Below are 20,383 nucleotides of genomic sequence, written 5' to 3'. Positions count from 1 at the left end.
CCCTTAATATTGCTTAAAACTATCTCCTTCATGACCAAACTCTCATGATACAGTTGTGATTAGACAACAACGGGATTGTTGTGTACAGAGACCCTAAATTCTCATCTTTCTCCTCTTTCCACTTTGTTCCTACCGAAAGATAACTTTACACTTCCTTTTCGCGTGAAAGCCCGCCTCGAAATTATAAATTCAACGCTGTGTTCGGTAGCTTATTATTTATCAATTTAACCACGAATTTAACTTAAATCCAACCAAACACAAAAAAAAAAATCCAACGCTCTCTTAAATTCGATTTTCTTAAATTCTATTATGAGTCTGATTTATTCGGCAATCATTCGCGATCTCTTTCAACAATCGACTCAATTTGATAAATTCAAATTCATCACATTTGATGAATTCAAAGTCATTAGCTTAGATAAGATGAATCTAATGTGCAGCCAAACACTGCCATGATTTTAAGGCATAAATCCATGAAATCCTAATTTATCGAATCTGTGGTTATATTTTGTCCAAAATGGTCCACCTTTAAATCCGTTATCAGACATGACCTTAGGATTGAGTTCACCGTTATCATATGCGGTGGACAACAAGCCCCATTTCTCCCTCTCTATAATCCCCTCACGCTGCTTCCCGCAATCACACAGTTCCAAGACATTTGAGAAACAAATTGTTCCACTGTTTGATTTTTCTATATCTGGTAAGAAATTTATGTGCACTTTGATTTCAGTATTCGCTTTGGATTCAAAGTTTTCCTTTTGAATCGACCATTTACTTTTCTCATTTGAGTAGAACAGTTTAGGATTTGAGATCTATGCTCAAGGCAATAATGGCCGAGGCCTTCGGATTTCAAATTTGATGACTTTGTTCGGGGAGGGTTTGGTAGTCTATGATAGATTTAAGTGTGAATTTAAGGTATATCCACCAGACATATTTTTTGCGTTCTGGTAACTTCCCGCGTAACGATCTGGAGTTGGATTTGAGGACCACGTCCTTCGTGGCGGAGGAGAAGATTCCCGTCGCTTGCCTCGCCGCTAGCCGCAAGTCGCCTCCCTCGTCGTCGCAGCCGAAACCTCGCTTACATCGCTCCAGCTCTCCCGGTACCTCTCCCTCTTTCTAGTCTCTGCCCGAAACCCTCGTCAATGTCCCTCTTTCTCTCCCGGTTCCGCCCAATCGCCCAATACCATTGCCTTATTCACGGAACCCTCGCGATACAGTCGCGATTAGAGCTTACCTGGAAAGGCAACCTCGGGAATATCTTGGTGGATTTTGAGCAGATATTCTTTCTGCTACTATATCTTTTTTAATTGTCTCTGTCAAGCTTGGTGGATTTTGAGCAGATATTCTTTCTGCTACTACTATATCTTTTTTAATTGTCTCTGTCAAGTGTGGGTTGCTTTTTAATTCATTAATCAAAGCTAAATTATCTGAATTTGATATTTTGGTTAATGCTTCCTCACTTGTTGCGATTTTTTAGTTTTAATTCTAATTTATCTTTGACGAATCAAATGAAGTTGGAAAAAAAAAAAAGAAAATCGGAATTGCAAAATGTTTTATTTTATACAAGCATTCTGTAATGCATTGTCTATATGCCTCATACATTTTTTGGAACACATTTTTATGCAGAATGGTGCTTTTTTTTCTGTTTATTTCTACCTGCTATAGTAGTAGGTCTATGTTCATCTTTTAATAGATTTGAGTCTTCAACATCAGGAGAAGTTTGTCTAGATTTTCTATGCAATGAGTAAGGCATGTCATGTTGTTTGGGAAGATAACTGAAGGCAGAGTAAGGTTGAATTCGATGCACTAATGGTTTCAGCCCAAAATTTATTTCTCGAAGTGTTTGCCAATCATTTTATTTTACCATACCAGCATTTTTTATCTATACCAGTATTTTTTAACTATCTAATGTGGAATTAAACCAAATTATCGATTGCTTGTAGAACTATCTTAATTAGGTCATGATATTTCTTTTTGTGGGCTGGCTTTAATGAATTTATACCAAATTAGCTATTGGTAAACATCCTAGGAGTCATCTCTTACTTCTTCTATGTCTCAAATCAAGTGGCTTACTGCGTTTCTTACAGGGCTGTTTAAGCACTGTATAACCAAAGAAATCCCACCACACTGAAATACAATGGCAGCATTTGCAGGATCTGCAGGCAGTAGAAACCACAGTGTAGAGAAAACAGTACAGTTACTAAATTAATTAATAAATTTTAAGAAAATATACAAGTGGGAACATAGATTTACATACATACCACACAATTTCAATGTATTTACATATCTAGCACATAAAGTTTGATATTTATATGTATAACACTTCACCTATGCAAGAGAAACTGTATATCAATTTAAAAAGATAGTAACAATTGCCTTTTTTATGTGATATTATGTATTAGTGTTTTATGTAAATATATAAGAATTATGGGTGCACCTATAACTTTTTGTAGCTGAAATAACAACATTATAACTGGATTTAAATAGGCTCAAGAGAATTAGCAACAGATGAATTACATGTCCCACCCACACCAAATTCGATGATCCTTTCATTTTCCTCTGTAATGCAATCCAGAAATTGCTCCAAAACATTAAGCTGCTCATCTAAGAACACTAAGATTTTTTATTGTAATTATAATTTAAGAAATTCCAATTATTTTTAACGGAAACTTACGTAAGCGCCACACAATTCTTATGAATTTACATATCTAACACGTAAAGTTTGATATTTACATTTATTACACCTTGGTGCTATTAACCTATGCATAAATAAATGCATCTGACTTTTACACAGGCCTTTAGGCTCTTATCTGCAAGCCCTTCTAGCCTACACAAAGCCACAAAAAAATTAGACGGAATATTAAACTAAACAGGTAAATTTTTCAACCTTAACTCACCTAAGCTTTGGCTGTCTCCCGAAAACTATAGCAATTGCTTTGACCATGGAAATATCGTCATTAATTTCCGGCCTCAATTTCTCAGTCTACAGTTATAAATGAATCAGAGCGTTATTCTGAATTAGGTCCCCATTCACTTTTTTGGTTGAAGTTCCTTATTGAAGTTAGCATCCCTGTGCTTCTGTAAAATGCAAGGACTGCATTGTTTCTCCCTAATTTGTGCTGAATGCACACTTTATTTCTGCAAAAATCTGCATTTATTCATTCTGACGTATGCATTTCTGTGCTTCTGAAGTGTGCTGGACGCTCCAGAAATTTGCCCTTATTCTCCCAACTTTTAGATTTTCAAATCGTCTATGTTAAATCATGAAAGTATATACTAAACATTAGTTATGGATTTAATTGGATTGAAGGAAATAATACCAAATGCAAAAATTGGAGTTAACTGGATTTAATAAATCCAGTTTGCTGGATTTAGTAAATCCTACTTAATTTAAATCCATCAGGCAGCCATCTGTGTCTATTTTACTAGTGCTTAATGTCTCTTCTTCTTGCAGCCCTTCAACAACTCTGTCCATGGATCATGCGGAGCTAACTACTGAAGAGGTACGTGAGTGGTTCCTTTTTTCCCTTCTCGCTGTTATAAAGCTCAGTTTTTAGGGCTTCATCTTCAGTTAGGACTATGAAGCTTTTTTTAATGCTTTTAGGCTTATCCTATGCTTTTGACTTTGATTTCTGCAATGCACGAGAAAACAAAATGATTTTAATTTTTGTTTAGTTTTAAGAGCCGTCAAATTTCTTTGAGAAATTTTTGGATTCATCTTGTTATTCATTTTTCTATGAGCTAACAATCAAATGCAGGTAGACTTCAAGTCAAGTTTTAGTAGTATAAACATTGAGCAATCTTGATGGGCTTTCATTGATTCAGTATTCTATTTGATGCGGGCTTGCTGTGGTTATGAGCATAAATCTGACCTGTAATGTGTTTCAGTCATATGATAACTTAAAATTTCATCTCAGAGTAAATGAGCCAAATATCATGCAGACAACAGCATGTGGTATGTAAAATTTTGAAATGAAGCTCGACATATTACTACAATAATTGTTCATGATGGCTTTTTTTACAATTGATTAGTTTATGATGTTGCTTTGTTAGAATTAATCTCTAGGGCATTTTTATGGCTTGACTATTCTCACTGCCTGTGGCCGTGCTAGTTACATGGTCAAAGTGGACTTGTCTGTAGCTACTTCCTGGCAATTTGTTTTCAAGGAAAAAATTATGAGCGAAGTAAATTGCCGTCTCATGAAATTTGCTTGACATCTACAAATATCTTACATTATGCAAATGGTACCTTTTCTAGATCTCACAAAATTTTAAAAGGTATTTTTTATTTTGGGGCTTGTTCATGAACCATATTTTCTTGTATCCTTGCTTCCCTTCTCTTCTGATTAAAGATCAAGGATTCATTCTATCTTTTTCGTATCAATCTATAACATTTGGTGCTTGCATCTGTGTCTGTTTGTAGTGGTAAGAACTTGTCTCTGTGTTACTGTGTACATGGAATATGAAAGAAAAATTTTGTACCGTCACTGAATGTTTTGAGTTCAATGAATACAATTATTTCCATATCCCTTAGGTTAGGTTTAGCAGAAGGGCTATTGCATTTTTATTGCCGGTATTGTGATTAGGCGTAATGTATACTGCATTGTTTTAGTAAAAATGAGATTTGCTGAAACTTCGATGAATCTAAGTTAAGTGATGGTTGCCTTAAGGATATGCTTTGGTTTTCTTTAATCTGAGTAGTATGTCATATTTCTGCAGGTTCTACGGAGGGATATACCATGGGAAACATATATGAGAACAAAGCTGATCTCAGGAACAGGCTTGCAGTTGTTGAGGCGATATGACAATAAATCTGAAAGCCAACGGGCAGCTTTACTGGATGATGTAAGCTTGTGTTCCCGTTGATATGATTGGGTTTAATTTTCTTTCTGTTTGCATACAATATCTTTTTAGAGTTATCATAAATCATTGGGACTTCTTTATCATTGCTATATTGTTATTTAGCATCTATATTAATTTTAGCACATCTTTGTTTTGTTTATGATAAGCACCCGATTCTGTTTGCAAAAGCTTGTGTGTCATTTTCTTTACATAGTTTGATTACATGTTGAAGTGTTCTTCAGGTCAATTTGAATCTTTAAAATAACTTCCTTTGTTATGTAGAGGCTATTCTATAGTTGAGTCCTGCAAAAGCTTGTGTGTATTATTTGTATTAATGGTAATAAGACCCTTTTCCTCATGCATTGTGAGCATTGCACCTTTTATATTGCCTGCTTAAAGAATGACTAATGTGTGGAGAAAATCATATTCTCTTAGTTCCTAGTAATCAAAATACAATTTTTCTCCTTATATAATTAGGAATTGCTAGGGCAAGATTAATCATAATAATTAAAACTTATCAAAGAAAACATACTCAAGAAGGAAAGAAATATGACATAACAAGGAGAGAATAAAACTAAAATAAGAAACTTAGATATCCACCCTCTCTTTCAAGCTGGGTCATAGATATTGTAAAGACCCAACTTGGTATTTAGATTAGTGAGCTACCTAGAGGTAGATATTTAGTGAAGGCATTAACGACGTGAAGATGAGTTGGAATGTAGATTAACTGAATAATGTCTTCACTGATCTTTTTAGAGATAAAATGTTTATCAATTTCAATGTGCACTATAGGAATTAAGCTATTTTACGTCGGCGAAATCGACAGCAAATCTGACGATAATTTGGTGTTAGGGTCAAATTTGCATCGAATTGGTCTCCGAAGGTAAAACGAGGATCGATAATGCAATTTACGTTGAATTTTCGTCAGATTTATTGTCTGGCAATTTCATTGCAAAATAGTTTTACAAATTACCAATGGATTTTGCATTGACCCATATCTGACTCAAATTTACATTGTATTTGTGTCAACTTTGCGTCTGTTCATATTGAAGCACAAAGAAAATTAATTGTAGGTTTTGCGTCGAAAAAGTTGATGCTAATCTGACGCAAACCTATAAAATAGAAAAAAAAACATATAAGAACTTTCAGATACGTACAACCCACACACAACAAAGAATAATAGCATAACAACTTACTAATCGATTATCACAACACAAAATATATATGACAAACGAATACTGATAATGAAAAATAACGTAATGTAATAAATATTAGTTGCCAAAAGTTTACATCTAAGCCATAATATAAATTCAAAAGTTCCAAAAGTAAAAAAAAAATACATTGGAACTCCTAATCACACTCCTCATCGGCCACAAAACTCATCGGTCGTTTGCCCCGATGATCTGTAATGCTCTCCGTCAGACATTCTATACTCTCCTCAATTATCTGTTGGCCTTCACGCATATGAAAGAGCTTTTCATTCAAAGCATCGACCTGCCTTCCAAACTCTTGATTACCCAATTGTGATGAGCTCATGCCACCTACAAAAGCACGAGAGATCTCAGTTTTGAATGCTATGCCCTTCGCACCTAGGCCTTAGATCCTCATCTTCTTCTTCCTCATCGACCGTGTCCATATCTTGAAATCAAATTGCGCAGTAGTAAACTGGCTACCACAGCTATTGGCGGTGGTTGGGGTTTGGCTGACTGTTTGCCTCTCTTGGAGCTGCTCCTACTCCTACTAAATAATAAAAACTAATGATTAATTGTCATTTTCAACATTATGAGTCAGAATAAATGTTGAATAATCAGTTTTTTACTTTCATTCGCCGAGACTGTTCAGAACCCATTGCTGCGTCCCTAAGCGCAGATGCGTTCAAACATGTAACTCAGCAATGAAGGGCTGAAGACTAATCTCCTTAGCCCGTGTAGTATAAGAAATTGATTAGCACCTCATAATTACATCAATCATTGAATTTTTAAATATTTAAAGAGTCTTACCAGCCTTCTGTAATGCTCCGTGTGGGAGATTGAACCTCCAATGTGGAGTGTAGCGCCCCTGGCCCTCTCGGTCGCCCGGTTAATCTGGCTCTTCCTCTGATACTGCTGAGAGGCCCAGACCGTGGTCAACTGAGCCTAATATGATCATATTGAACTTCTGGTTCTTGCTTATCATGTGCAGTCCAGTATCTATAATTTGGTTTAAATCCCTTGTTGTATGAATCCAACTGGACTTATTCAGGTGGTGGAAGCACTCGATTTTTGTGTTTCGCACACGGACATCGAAACTTATTCTGTGAACAATAAATACGCAGCTGTGATGACACATGCACAAATTCCTTAACACTATTCAAGGACTTATTAGTGAGTTCTTTCATTATGGATATAATCTGTTTTGCATTCATAATCTCAAATTTTGAATATTCATCTACAGTATAGATGTAATTTTATGGATCAGTACAACTAGATATCAGACGTACATACATTTTGTATTGAGACTTAAGGGCAATGAATAAAAGTTATATAATTTATTCGTTTTGAATTTAAATTTTCAAAAAACATAAACGCTCAAAGCACTAAGTTTAGGAAGTCAGCGAAGCATGAATCCCACAAGGTAATCAGAGCGAGTAAAACTTACACTTGCAATGAGTTATGTGCATGGGGAGGAGGATGATTGACTGAATAAGAAGTCGATCATGAAAAAATTTAGAGGAAACATTGCTCCCACATACTGAGAGGTCAAGACAAGAATCCTATTTGATAAAGAAATTTTGGTCTATATCTGTAACTCCCAACAATCATATTGGATTGACCATTAACAGACATAAAGAACAAGACAATCAAACAACAACAACAACAACACACCTTTTTTGCACTAAGTTGGGTCGGTAACGTGAATCCTTTTTCTCCATTGTGTCCTATTGAGTGTCATATGTTCATTTAATTCTCTTAAATTAAGATCATTTTTCATACAACATATCAAATTTTTTTAGGCCTACCTTAACCTTTTTTAACATAAGTTGAATCTAAAACATCTACTTTCGTTATTACCGGATCATTAGATGGTCGACGCTGAATGTGAAAAAACCATCTATGATTACTCTTTAATCTTGTTTGCCAGTAGAGCTACACCAACCCTTTCATTGATGTATTCATTTCACATTTTGTCTCTAAGTGTAAAGCCACTCAACCACTGAAGCATTCTTATCTCAGCAACATGAAAATGTCAAAATAATTGGTTTTTGTATTTTAATACAAAATTGAAATTCTATCAAATTTAGCAAGAGAAATAACACTCATTTGGGGCATTTACATAGATGCTACCCAATTCTTATGTATTTAGACATCTAACACCTAAACTTTACTTTTTTACATTTATACCTAAATCTTTCATATCACATCAAAAGTAACACTCATTTGGGGCACTTACATAGATACCACCAAATTCTTATGTATTTAGACATCTAACATCAAAACTTTACTTTTTTACATTTATATATAAATCATCAACATCACATCAAAAATACCACTCATTTGGGGCATTTACATCAATACCACCAAATTCCTATGTATTTAGACATCTAACACCTAAGCTTTGCTTTTTTATATTTATACCTTATTCTTCCATATCACATAAAAAATACCACTCAACTTTTAAAAAGTGAAATACACCATTTATGCATAGGCAATGTGACATATGTAAAAAGTAAAGTTTTGGTGTAAGATATTTAAATGCTGAAGAATAAGGTGGTATATATATATATATATATATATATAGCAAAGTAAGAATAAGGTGGTATATATATATATATATATATAGCAAAGGCCCGATGGCAACTATATTAATACGGAAAAGATACAAAAATGTTGTATGAGAGGACCTAAAAGAAAACTCAACAATTCAATACAACACATATAAAACCCAAATAAAGCAAAAATACATAAAGGTAAAAAATCAAAAACCACAAAAGTGCTAGGGACGTCCCACTTTAGTCCTCCTGCATCTAGTTCTCGGAAGTGAGCTGACTAACAAATTGGTAAGGTGAGTACCATTGCCCGTAGTAACCAAAGTATCATTCATCAGATTCCTGAGCTCAAGTAGATTTTCATTCTTTTTCTTCCTCTTGGATGTGTAGACCTGTCATTTCTCATCTGATCAGTAGAATTCAAAGGTGGTCGGACAGGTGTAGGTCGTTGCACTTCATGATCCCCATGAGCCTGAGTAATATTAATATCTTTTTGGACTTGATGAGGCGGCAGTGAAACAATAGAAGTATTTTCACCTGTATTATCGGTGATAGGTTCTAGGGCAGACGGGGTCTGAAGAAACTCCCTCTCCCCCACGATAGGAGGTTGCAAAGACGTGGGAGCTACAACTGGAGACTGAATGGTTGTCATATTGCTTGCGGAGATAGTGACGTCTTCCGGGGTATTTGACGTGGGAGCTACAACTGGAGACTGAATGGTTGTCGTATTCTTCTGATAATCAATAATGTCAAAAACTTGGAGCTGATCAGGAGTAGATGTAATCACAGTCTCTAGCTGAGCAGTTTGTTTTTTTGGTCTGAGTTGGGGGTGTAGATGGTGACATTGAGAACTGGAGTGTCCGAACATATGACAGTTCAAACAATACGACAGAAAAGACTCAATCTCTATCTTCTGCCAATATCCTTAGTGTTGTGTGCCCAACCAGATTTCCTCATAAGCTGGTGAAGTGATGTCTCTTTTAGCAAGTACTCTGACTTCAGAAAGACGAGAAAGATTAAACGAATGAATGCCCGTCTTGAGTGACTTTCCATAAGCTGAGACAATAAAGTACAATACTTTTTGAGAAAAATAATGAAATTTCATAATAGAGAGACTAATCCAAACCTGAATGATTGTCGGTTCCGTCTGTGGGTCAAAATTCACAGACCATTTCAGAATCTTCATTGCTCTGTTATCAATCCATATTATTCTTCTAGCAAATAAGCGCATGTAGTTTTCTTCATTACTAATTTGAATAAGAATGAGTCTCCCATCTAATAGTCCAATTTTTCATTCTCCAACAACGTGCATAAGTTTAAATTCTTTGCGAATGAGCTCCATTTTGGGATGACCATATAAAAATCTTTCAACCAAATTCAGACGATAGGAGGAAACAAGTTGAATACATTCAAGTTCAGTAAAAAAGATGTCAAACTTCCCATTGCGAATGAGCTTCATTTTAGGATGACTATATATAAATTTCCCAACCAAATTCAGACGACAGAAGGAAACAGGTTGAATACCTTCAGCTTCTGTAAAAAAAAAGACAAACTTCCAATTCTTTCTATCACTTTTTTGATGTCTTTTGCCCACTCAAACGAATGAGGGAAATATGACGATTTTGGTGTTTCTGAGGCGTGGACATCCGCAAGGGCAGCTACATATGATTTGTCCGAAGCCATCTTCAAAGTTAGGTGCGACGTTCAGAGAAGAAAACAACTTTGATAAACGAGGGAAAAAATTGCGTCGAACTAATCAAAGCGAAAAAAGAAAGGACGCTGTGAGACGGGACGAGCGCAGAGAAGTCGCAAAAATCGCGAGCTGTACCCGCGAGACGAAGCCGCAAACACGCGAGAGGTACCCACGAGACGGGTCGCAGAGGAGCCGCAGAGCCTGGAAGTCTCAAGTCAGGAAAGCTCATGAGACAGGAAGACGGGAGACGAGTCTCGTAACAGTTGCTAGGGTTCGCCATTAAGCGAAACCTTAGCAATATACATACATACATACATACATAAATGCATATGAATCTCGTGGAATGAATGTAAAATTCTCTAAAATTATAGGAGAAGGGAAAATATCACCGGAGCCGTGATTTCACCGATGAAATCAGCTGTTGTTCGCTGGAGGAGCTCGGTGGAGAGAAACCGCCGGAGGAAGCGCTGAACCAAAGCGTACAAAAACAACAAAACCTTTATCCCACGTAAGTGGGATCGGTTACATGAATCCTTTTTCTCCATTGCGTCTTATTTAGTGTCATATTTTTATTTAATTCTAATAAATTAAGATCATTTTTATATAATATGCCCAAGTCATCCTAGGTCTACCTTTTTCTTTCTTAACGTAAGTCGAATCTAAAACATCTAATCTTCTAAACGGATCATCTGATGGTCGAAGTTTAATGTGACCAAACCATCTAAGACGACTCTCTCTAATTTTGTCCGTCACTTGAGCTACACCAATCCTATCATGGATATATTCATTTTGCATTTTCTCTCTAAGTGTAAAGCCACTTATCCACCTAATCGTTCTCATCTCGGAAACACTTAACTTATTTTTATGCCATATAGCATTACAGGTCTCACCACCATCTTATAAAATTTTTCTTTCAGTCTAAGCGACACTTTTCTATCACACGATAGGCCCAAATCATTCCTCCACTTCAACCAACCAATTTTAATTCTACTAATAACATCCCCATCAATATCACCATCACTTTGAACAATAGACCCGATATATCTAAAGCGTTCACATCTTTTAATAATTTGATCACCCATAGTTACATTTCTGTCACTAGAACTACTACTACTAAAATTACATTCTAGGTATTAAGCTTTAGTTCTACTCAAACGAAGGCCTTTAGACTCCTAGGTAGATCTCCATAATTCAAGCTTTTCCTGAGCTTTTTCTCTCGTCTTATCCACTAGAAGGATATCATCAGCAAAGAGAATTCACCAAGGTACATTGTCCTGTAAGTGTCCAGTAAGACCATCCATAACTAAAGTAAAAAGATATGGGCTTAAAGCCAATCCCTGATGTTAACCAATAGAAATAGGAAAATATTTGATCAATACTGCTGTTCGAACACAAGTAACAGGTCTTGTATACATATCTTTAGTGACTTTAATATAAGTCATAATAACACCTTTCTTCTCAAGAACTCTCCGAAGGATATCTCTTGGAACTTTATTGTAAGCTTTTTCTAAATCAATAAAAATCATTTGTAAATCTTCCTTATTATCTCTTAACTTCTCCATCAAACCTCTCAATAAATGTATAGCTCTCAATAAATGTATAGCTTCTAATGTATAGCTTCCATAGTAGACCTGCTTAACATAAATCCAAATTGATTATGAGAGATCTTTGTAATACATCTTAATCTATGTTTAATTACCATCCCCATATTTTTGAAGTATGACACATCAACTTAATTCCTCTATAATTGGCTCACTCATATGCATCCCCTTTATTCTTAAAAATAGGATCAAAATACTCTTTCTCCACTCCTTGGACATTTTTTTAGTTTTTAAAATAATATTAAAGAGTTTAGTAAGCCAAGAAACTCCCAAATCTCTTAAATATTTCCACACTTCAATTGGGTTATCATCAGGTTGTATAGACTTTTACTCTTGGTTTTCTTTAAAGCATCTTCAACTTTATTTTTACTAATGCAACGTTTACTAATGCAACGGTAAAAATGAAATATTTTATTATCATTAATGATATTAAGATCACTAAGGTCGATCAGATTTTTTGAAATTTTATTAAATAGTTTAGCAAATTAACTCACCCACTTATTTTGAATATCTTTTTCTAAGAAAAATACTTTTTAATTTCTATCTTTAATACACTTTACTTGAGCTAAATCTTTACTTTTATTTTCTTTTTATTTGGCCTGTTTATACATATATTTTTCACCTTTCTTAGTATCTAATCTATTATAAATGTCACTAAAAACAGAATTTTTAGCTTCACAAATTGTTTTCTTAGACCCCCTACTGACCGTTTGATATTTTCCTCAGTTCTCTAAGCTTTTACATTTAAACCAATTTTTATAACACACTTTCTTGTATTTTATCTTTTCTTGCACTTTACTATTCCACCACCAACTATTTTTATTTATTAAAAATTTTTCTTTTGATTATTCAAGTATAACTTTTGTCACTTGTTTAATAGTTTTTGTTACTTTATCCCACATAGAATTTGCTTTTTCATAAATATCTCAAATTTTGAAATCTTGCATTTTACTCATAAAAATAAATTTATTTGTCTTTTAGGTACCTCTATTTAATTTTATGACGATGATTCCTAGTATTCTTTATTTTACAAGTCTTCATCTTAAAATCTAGAACTAATAATCGATGTTGAGTACTTAAATCCTCAATTGGAATGACCTTACAATGATTACATTCTTGACGGTCTCTTCTCTCTTGACGATATCTTCTCCTCATAAAAAAATAATCAATTTGTGTTTTATTAGATCCGTTTTTATAAGTAATAATATGCTCATCTCTTTTCTTGAATAAATTATTTGTAATAACAAAATCATACGTTAAAGTAAAATTTGACCTTATTCATTAATCACTCTAAATCCGTAGTCACCATAAATATTCCTAAAATATTCTACCACTCCACCGACATGTCCATTTAAATCTCCTCCAATAAAAATTCTTTCTTCAATTGGTATTATTTGCTTTAAGTCTTCTAAGTTTTTCTAGAATTTATCTTTAAAACCTATATCTAAACCTATTTGAGGAGCATAAGCACTTGTAACATTAAAAATCTTAGTATCAATAATAATCTTAAGGGTTATAATTCTATCTCAAACTCTATTAATTTTTATAACATTATCTTTCAAACTCTTATCTATAATTAAACCTACCCCATTTCTAGTGCGACTCTTACCTGAATACTAAAGTTTAAAAACTAAGTTATCAATCTCCATTCTCCAACCCATTTAGTTTTTCGAAGACATAAGATGTTTATCTTTCCATGAATTATAGTATCAACTAATTATATTAATTTACCAGTAATAGTACCTATATTTCAAGATCCTATCCTAATATTAGTTTCATGGACTAACTTCTTTACCCGCATTCGTCCGTAATGTGATAACCTTTACTTATTTGACACTACACCCGGACGTCGGTGCAGCGGTCCTTGCACACTTTTAACTGTATTCAGACCATACAGCGTGTCACTTCCAGGGAACGTCCTAACACTTACACAATGATCAAAAGGCTCTGCCGTGTGAAAAAAAAGAAATAATGCTCTGCCGTATGGGATGCATATATTAGAGCATTTGCAATAGATTGTTATCGGAAAATATTCGACGTTGATAAGTGACTACTTGTGAATCTTTTTTTGAGGCCTTTTATATCGGGTGACCAGTGGATTTGTGTCGGATAATGCTTGATGCTTTTAAGTGAACTTTTTGTGTCGAAAAGTTCGATGCTGAGTCGACACAATGCTCGTTGAAAATTTCTTAATATAAAAACGTCTATCTTCGCTACAAATCAGATGCATATCCGACAATAATATTTTGTCAGATTTTCACATTTCCTGTAGTAGTTCTTGGTCTTGTTATGATGCACAAATTATTTACAATACTAATTGCAGTTTGACTATCACAAAACATATTTCTGTGATTGGCAGTAGAGTATCCAAACTCATTTAGTAGCCATTGGATCCACATTCTTTCAAAAATTCCTAAAGTGCTCGATGCTTAAATTTGACACTACTTCTAGAGATCACTGTTTGCTTATTGGTCCTCCAAATGACAAGATTTTCTCAGACATAGGAATAATACACATAAGTTGTCCTTCTGTCTGTGAGTTCTTTGACGCAACTGTGTAAACCCTTACCTCCATGTTGTTTGATTTCTTAAATAATAATCTTTTGTCAATGGTCTGTTAAAGGCATCTCAATATGTTGTAAACCATCTCCAGATATTCTTCATTTGGACTATTCATGTGTTGATTCACAGCGTTGGCAGAGTAAGGAATATGAGGTTTAGTGTGTGATATGTGTCTTTTGTTTTTGATATCTACTATTTTTCATTGGTGTTTTTTGTCCCGTTAAATATAACTTTTTCTATTGAAATCCATAGGAGTTTAAGCAGGTTTGTGCCCCAACATTCCAGTCTATTTTAGTAGGTTTAGGATGTGTTTTTTCTGGGACATCACAATACCCATCTTGGATCTGGCCACTTCCATGCCAGAAGTATCTCATTACTCCTAGATGCTTAATTTCAAATTTAGTGACAAGAACATCCTTAAACTTTTCAATCTCTTTTTATTATCACATGTCAAGCTCATATTATCTGCATAGACAATGAGTATAGCCTTAATCTCCACGGGTATGCTTTATGAATATTGTATGATTTGTTTGATATTCGATGTACCCATTGGATTTCATCATCTTGACAAACTTGTTAAACCAAACCCTTGGAGATTATTTGAGGCTATAAAATGACTTTCTTAGCTTACACACCAGACATTTATTTTAGTCATTTTTCATTCATGTTGAAATTTTTATATGCGTTTATTTCTCAGAGTTTCTATTCAAAACACATTCTTGTTATCAAGTTGACATAGTTCCCACTCTCTGTTCACTGCTAAGGAAATAAGAACTCTTACATTGTTTAACTTGGATACTGAAGCAAAAGTTTATTGATAGCCTATCATATAAGATTGAGTGAAATCTTTGGTCACCAACCTAGCATTGAACCACTCGATGCTCCCACATGCTTTGTACTTGACATTGAACACCTTGAATGAGTCTTTTATCTGGAGGAAGCTTTGCAATGATCCATTTGCCATTTAGGTCAAAAGCTTGGTCTCCTCTTCAATTGCTTTTTATCGTTCTGGATTTTGAAGTGCTTCATGATTGAAATTGTGTTGTGTATCTGCATGCTATCAAGATTATATACAAATTCTTTATAAGTTGATGATAACTTCTCATATATAACATAATACTAGATAGAATAATTTGTGCAATTTTTTCTATCTTCTCCTATTGATTCCACCCCTTTGGAATTTCAGAGACGTGTGAATTTAGTTTTGGTTGTGAACAGTTCTATTGTTGCATATTGTCTTTATCCTGCTTGGTAAATTTCTTTCTCTTAGCATACACTGGAAATTTCTTATTATCAATCTTAGGTTGGATGTTCTCAATTAGTGGAACTTAGGAGAGAAGATGGTTACATGGAAGTATAATTTGTTGTGAATACTTTAGATCAGAGTAGGGAAGTGGAATAGGTTGCAACGAAACTAGGGTAGTGTCCCAAGACTGATATTAACCTAGACTCTCCCCTTAATTATTAAATTTGGGGTAAAAAAAATAGGGTTGGTTTTCAAAGAAGGTTGCATCTATGGGGTTATAGTATTTGCTTGTAATGGGAGAATATCACTTGTACATTTTTTTGTTAAAAGCATACCCAAGTAAGATACATTTGATGAATTTTGAATCATGCTTTGTGCGGTTTAGTTGATGAATGTGAACAAAATAGACGTCTAAATATTTTTAGTTGAAGATTAGTTGAGAAGAGTCTAACATGAGAGTATTTTTCTATCACAATATCGAGAGAGACTTTGAATCCAAGAAATCTACTTGCCATTCTATTATTAAGGTTGGTGGCTGTAAGCACATCTCTCCAAATAAATTGGGACATTGTATAAAAGCATTATAGACCTAAATAACTCGAGGTGTCTATTCTTTTTAAACTCTCATTTTATTTTGAAGTTTTAACACACAAACTCAGATGGATGATATCATTCCCTGCAAGGTAGGATCTAAGAATAGAGTTAAAGTATTCATTTGCATTATCAGCTTTAAGAATCTGAATTTTGCTTTGAAATTGAGTGGAAATAATCATATTATGGAAGGGCTGAAAAATTTGTGTTGTTTCAAAAGTTTTCTTCATGAAGAATATCCAACTAGTTTTATTGTGGTCATCACTGAAAGAGATGAATCTTTTGGATCTATTGATGGTTTTCAATTTCGATAGTTCCCAAATATCACTGTGGATGATAGAGAAATATTGTGAGGATTTATATTAAGACAAAGAATAGAGATGACGAGCATGCTTAGCCAATCGACAAATTTCACATTGATAAAATTCCGACTTTTTATTAATAAAGAGATAATGATTCAACTTTGCAACATAAGAAAAATTGAGATGACCCAGATGACATTGCCATAATAAAACTTGACATTCAACAAACTCGAACACAACAAACATAGGAACATAGGAAGAGTATGGTGAATACGACACATGTGTTAAGAGAATAGCTTTACTTGAGCAGATATGGATCTTGATGCAATTCAACACTGTCAATCATCTTCCTCAAATCTATCACCTAAAATTCACAAGTTAGAATAACATTTAGTAAAATATTAAAGTCATGAGTAAACTTGCTAATTGAAAGTAATTTGCAATCTAATTGGGGAATATATATCACAAAAGAGAGCTGAATACCTTTGGAGACTTTCACTTCTCATTTCCCAACAATCCTATAGTGAGATCTATCAACAAGTCTAACAAATTTGGAGTTGGTGAACTTGTAGTTGTTGATGAGAACATGATATCTCCAACCATGTGATCAAAAACACCCGAATCTATTATCCAAGGTCAAAATCTTCCTTTGTTAGTGCGATAGGGGGACATGATGCCTTAGTGTATCATTAAGCTGGTAGACTGCTCAGTTATGCTCGAAAGAAGTTTCTTCAACCTCTAGTTTTTCTATTTTGAAGGGACTAGGGTTGATTAACCCTTCAGAAAAGGTTGTAGCATGGATCTTGCAGTCTTTGCCTTTTCTCTCTTGCCCCAATTTTCAATCTGCAGGTTTTTCATGTAGTTTCCAACACTTTTCTTTTGTGTAACCAAGTTTCTTGCAATGTTCACACAAGAAAGATTCTTCTTTATCTTTGACTCATGGGAGGGGTTGTGTGTACAGGGCGGAACATTCAATGCTAGATGAATCCACACTTCTTCCCATCATGAGCTTCTTCCTACTTTCTTTTCTTCTGACATCAGCAAAGGCTTTCATAGTGGTAGGAAGAGGCTTCATCCCCATATTTCTTCCTCGCGCCTCATCTGAATTTTTTATTTAGACCCAATAGAAACTTGATCATCCACTTATTCTCCACTATTGTTTTGTACAACATAACATCTTGAAGGCACATACATATATAAGAATCATAACATCTTGAAGGCACTTTCATATATAAATATCATACATATTTAACTGTAACCAGTATTTTGTAAGTGTGTTGAAGTATTGAGTCACACTTAACTCTTTTTATCGGAGTTCATGTAGTTTTGTCTCAATCTGAACTAATTTTTTAGTGTTTTGGGCATTGGAATAAGTTTCAATTGCTGCTTCCCAAATCTCTTCTACTGTTTTATAAAACAATAAATTTTCTCCAATCATTGTGGTCTTAGAATTGATTGACCAAGAAATGACCAGATGATCTTGGATCTTCTACGAGCGATGGTTAGGATTAGTGAACTCAGAAACCATGTCCTCTTGCGTGAGATGTTCCTCTTTTCACACAAATGTACATAAACATATATTGAGTCTATTGAAAGAATTTATGGTCATAGAGTTTATGGTTTGTGATAAAGCGAGATAGTCCCAGGGCTATTTGGGTAGAATTCCTGATTTTTGATTCCGAACCAACCTCAATAGTAAAGCTAGACATTTTCATTCCGTGCGTTGTCATAAGCTCGATGCACGTCACATTTAGCATTGGAAAGAATTCCTGGCTGAATGTGCTGTAGGAGAAGAAAAGGAATTTCTGTGGTTGCTCTGCTTGCTCGAGAAGGATCAACATGCGAAGGGAGGAAGACAACAGGGTTTAACTAATATTTGGGTTGCTGGTGGGAAGGCAAAAACAGGGAGGGACATCTGGAATTATAAAATATGACTTTGCTGGATTTTTTTTTTGTGCTATTGGAAATCTTATCTGGGCCTGACAGTTAGCTGGATTCTATATCTTTTAGTGGAAATCCCAAAACTGCAGGGAGAGGAGGGTTTATTCTTTTTAGTAGAAATCCCAAGCCTGTGAAGAGAAGCTGCATCTCCCTGTGCGCTTTCCTGCAGGCTTCCGCTGTCTTCCACCAGAGCAGCTGTACCCTGTGATTGTTCTTGACGATTTTTGGAAAATTTAAAATATGACTTATGATGTATTTTCTTTTGAATTTGCAATAATTGGCATGCCTTCTAAATTTTGTCTAGGAATATTCATATTCCATATTTGTCATATTTGATGAATCTATTTTGGATGCTCTAATACTCACTTATTGTAGGATGGACCTGCTTATGTTAGGGTGTTTGTAAATATTTTACGTGATATTTCGAAGGAGGAAACGATCGAATATGTGCTTGCCCTCATTGATGAAATGTTAACAGGTATTGGTGACATGGTATTTACATTTCTTTTCTATTCTCTGAGATGAAATTTCAAAAGTTTTATATTTTTCTTTTTGCAGCGAATCCTAAACGTGCGAGATTATTTCATGACAGGACTTTATCAGGCTCAGATACCTATGATCCATTTTTAAAGTAAGTTCATGTGGTTTTATTGAATTAGGGAATTTATTTGCTTTTATTTGCATGATGAAACTTCATATTTGGTACTTATTTTTGAAATCATGCTAATATCAAGGTTGCATCCCTCCCTGGGTCGACTTGAAGAAAATATTGTGTTAAATTTTTGGAACTCTTAACTTCTTGAAGTATGATTTAATGTTTGGTCGACATTCAAGCATGACATGTATTCCAACCTCTAAGAGGCATGAAAATTTTATTTTGATATCAAATATGGTGTGCATGATAGAAAGTTAAGTGGGCAATAGAAGTGTGTTGACCTAGAGTGTGCTCCATAAGACAACACAAATTGATCGTAGACAAAATCACATTAGTAGCTGTCATTGAATACAAATTTGCATGAAATTAATTGAACTTCTCGACTGCAATCAAAATTATTAAATCGGTGGCTTCTTTGTTAAACGGGCTACTTCGACAAATCTGAAGCATCGACAATGCCCAAAAAGACCATCACGTTCTATTCAGTTAAATACAACGAAAATGGTGACTGATGGATGTGATGCCGTGCAAGTCAAGCCCAAAACACATTGCACAAATCAAAGTCATCGAAATGTTGTCTGTATCATATAAAAAACTTTGTTGATATCCCCACAATAAAAATGCCCCGAAAAGATATCCCACATTGCCAAATAACTAACACGTGAAAATGACATTATGAACATGACATGAGGTAATGATGCTCAATTATTGCTCATTTCAATAAATGGAAAGCGTTGATGCATTCGTAACCTTAAAATTATTAAGGGAGGACACCAATATTGCCCTTTTCACCACACTGAACGAAAGCATAATAATTGTCCACTTCTAAGGCAACAAAATGCGATTTGAGACTCACAAGGAATGAGGGATTGTATAAGGGATTAATTGAAACGTTGATTTTATATTTTTGTTTCATTTGATTAAATTTATTTGAGAAATACAATTACATCAACTTAATCCCCATCCAAATCCCACATTAAGTAGATGCACGCGATCAAATCTTGGGATTCCAACACCTACGACCCTTTAACGTTGTCGCATGATGTCCTATTCGTTGAAAAATTTTTCCTTAAAATCATTATCTCCCAGTTTGGATGTCCTATTCGTTGAAAAATTTTTCCTTAAAATCAATCTCTATTCTCGCCTTTGTCCAAGTCATTATCTCCCAGTTTGTTTCTTGCATACATGCCTCTCCTCTTCTTGAACCTC

The 20,383-nt window shown here is 34.6% G+C and overlaps 1 protein-coding gene across 1 annotated transcript; it reads left to right on the top strand.

Annotated features, from left to right (window-relative positions):
• Positions 1-1,046: 1,046 nt before the first annotated feature.
• On the top strand, positions 1,047-19,150 carry LOC110036954 (probable V-type proton ATPase subunit H; the record flags this gene model as incomplete). The annotated part of the gene is made up of 5 exons (XM_020741516.1): positions 1,047-1,097; positions 3,452-3,500; positions 4,717-4,842; positions 18,895-18,997; positions 19,078-19,150. Coding segments are annotated over exons 2-5 (332 nt in total), but the record flags the coding sequence as incomplete, so codon positions are not given.
• Positions 19,151-20,383: the final 1,233 nt, after the last annotated feature.

Source organism: Phalaenopsis equestris, unplaced genomic scaffold (assembly GCF_001263595.1).
Source record: "Phalaenopsis equestris unplaced genomic scaffold, ASM126359v1 Scaffold213184, whole genome shotgun sequence".
Classification (NCBI taxonomy): domain Eukaryota; kingdom Viridiplantae; phylum Streptophyta; class Magnoliopsida; order Asparagales; family Orchidaceae; genus Phalaenopsis; species Phalaenopsis equestris.
The sequence above is the reverse complement of the archived record's forward strand: the minus strand, read 5'-3'. Positions and strand labels throughout refer to the sequence as shown.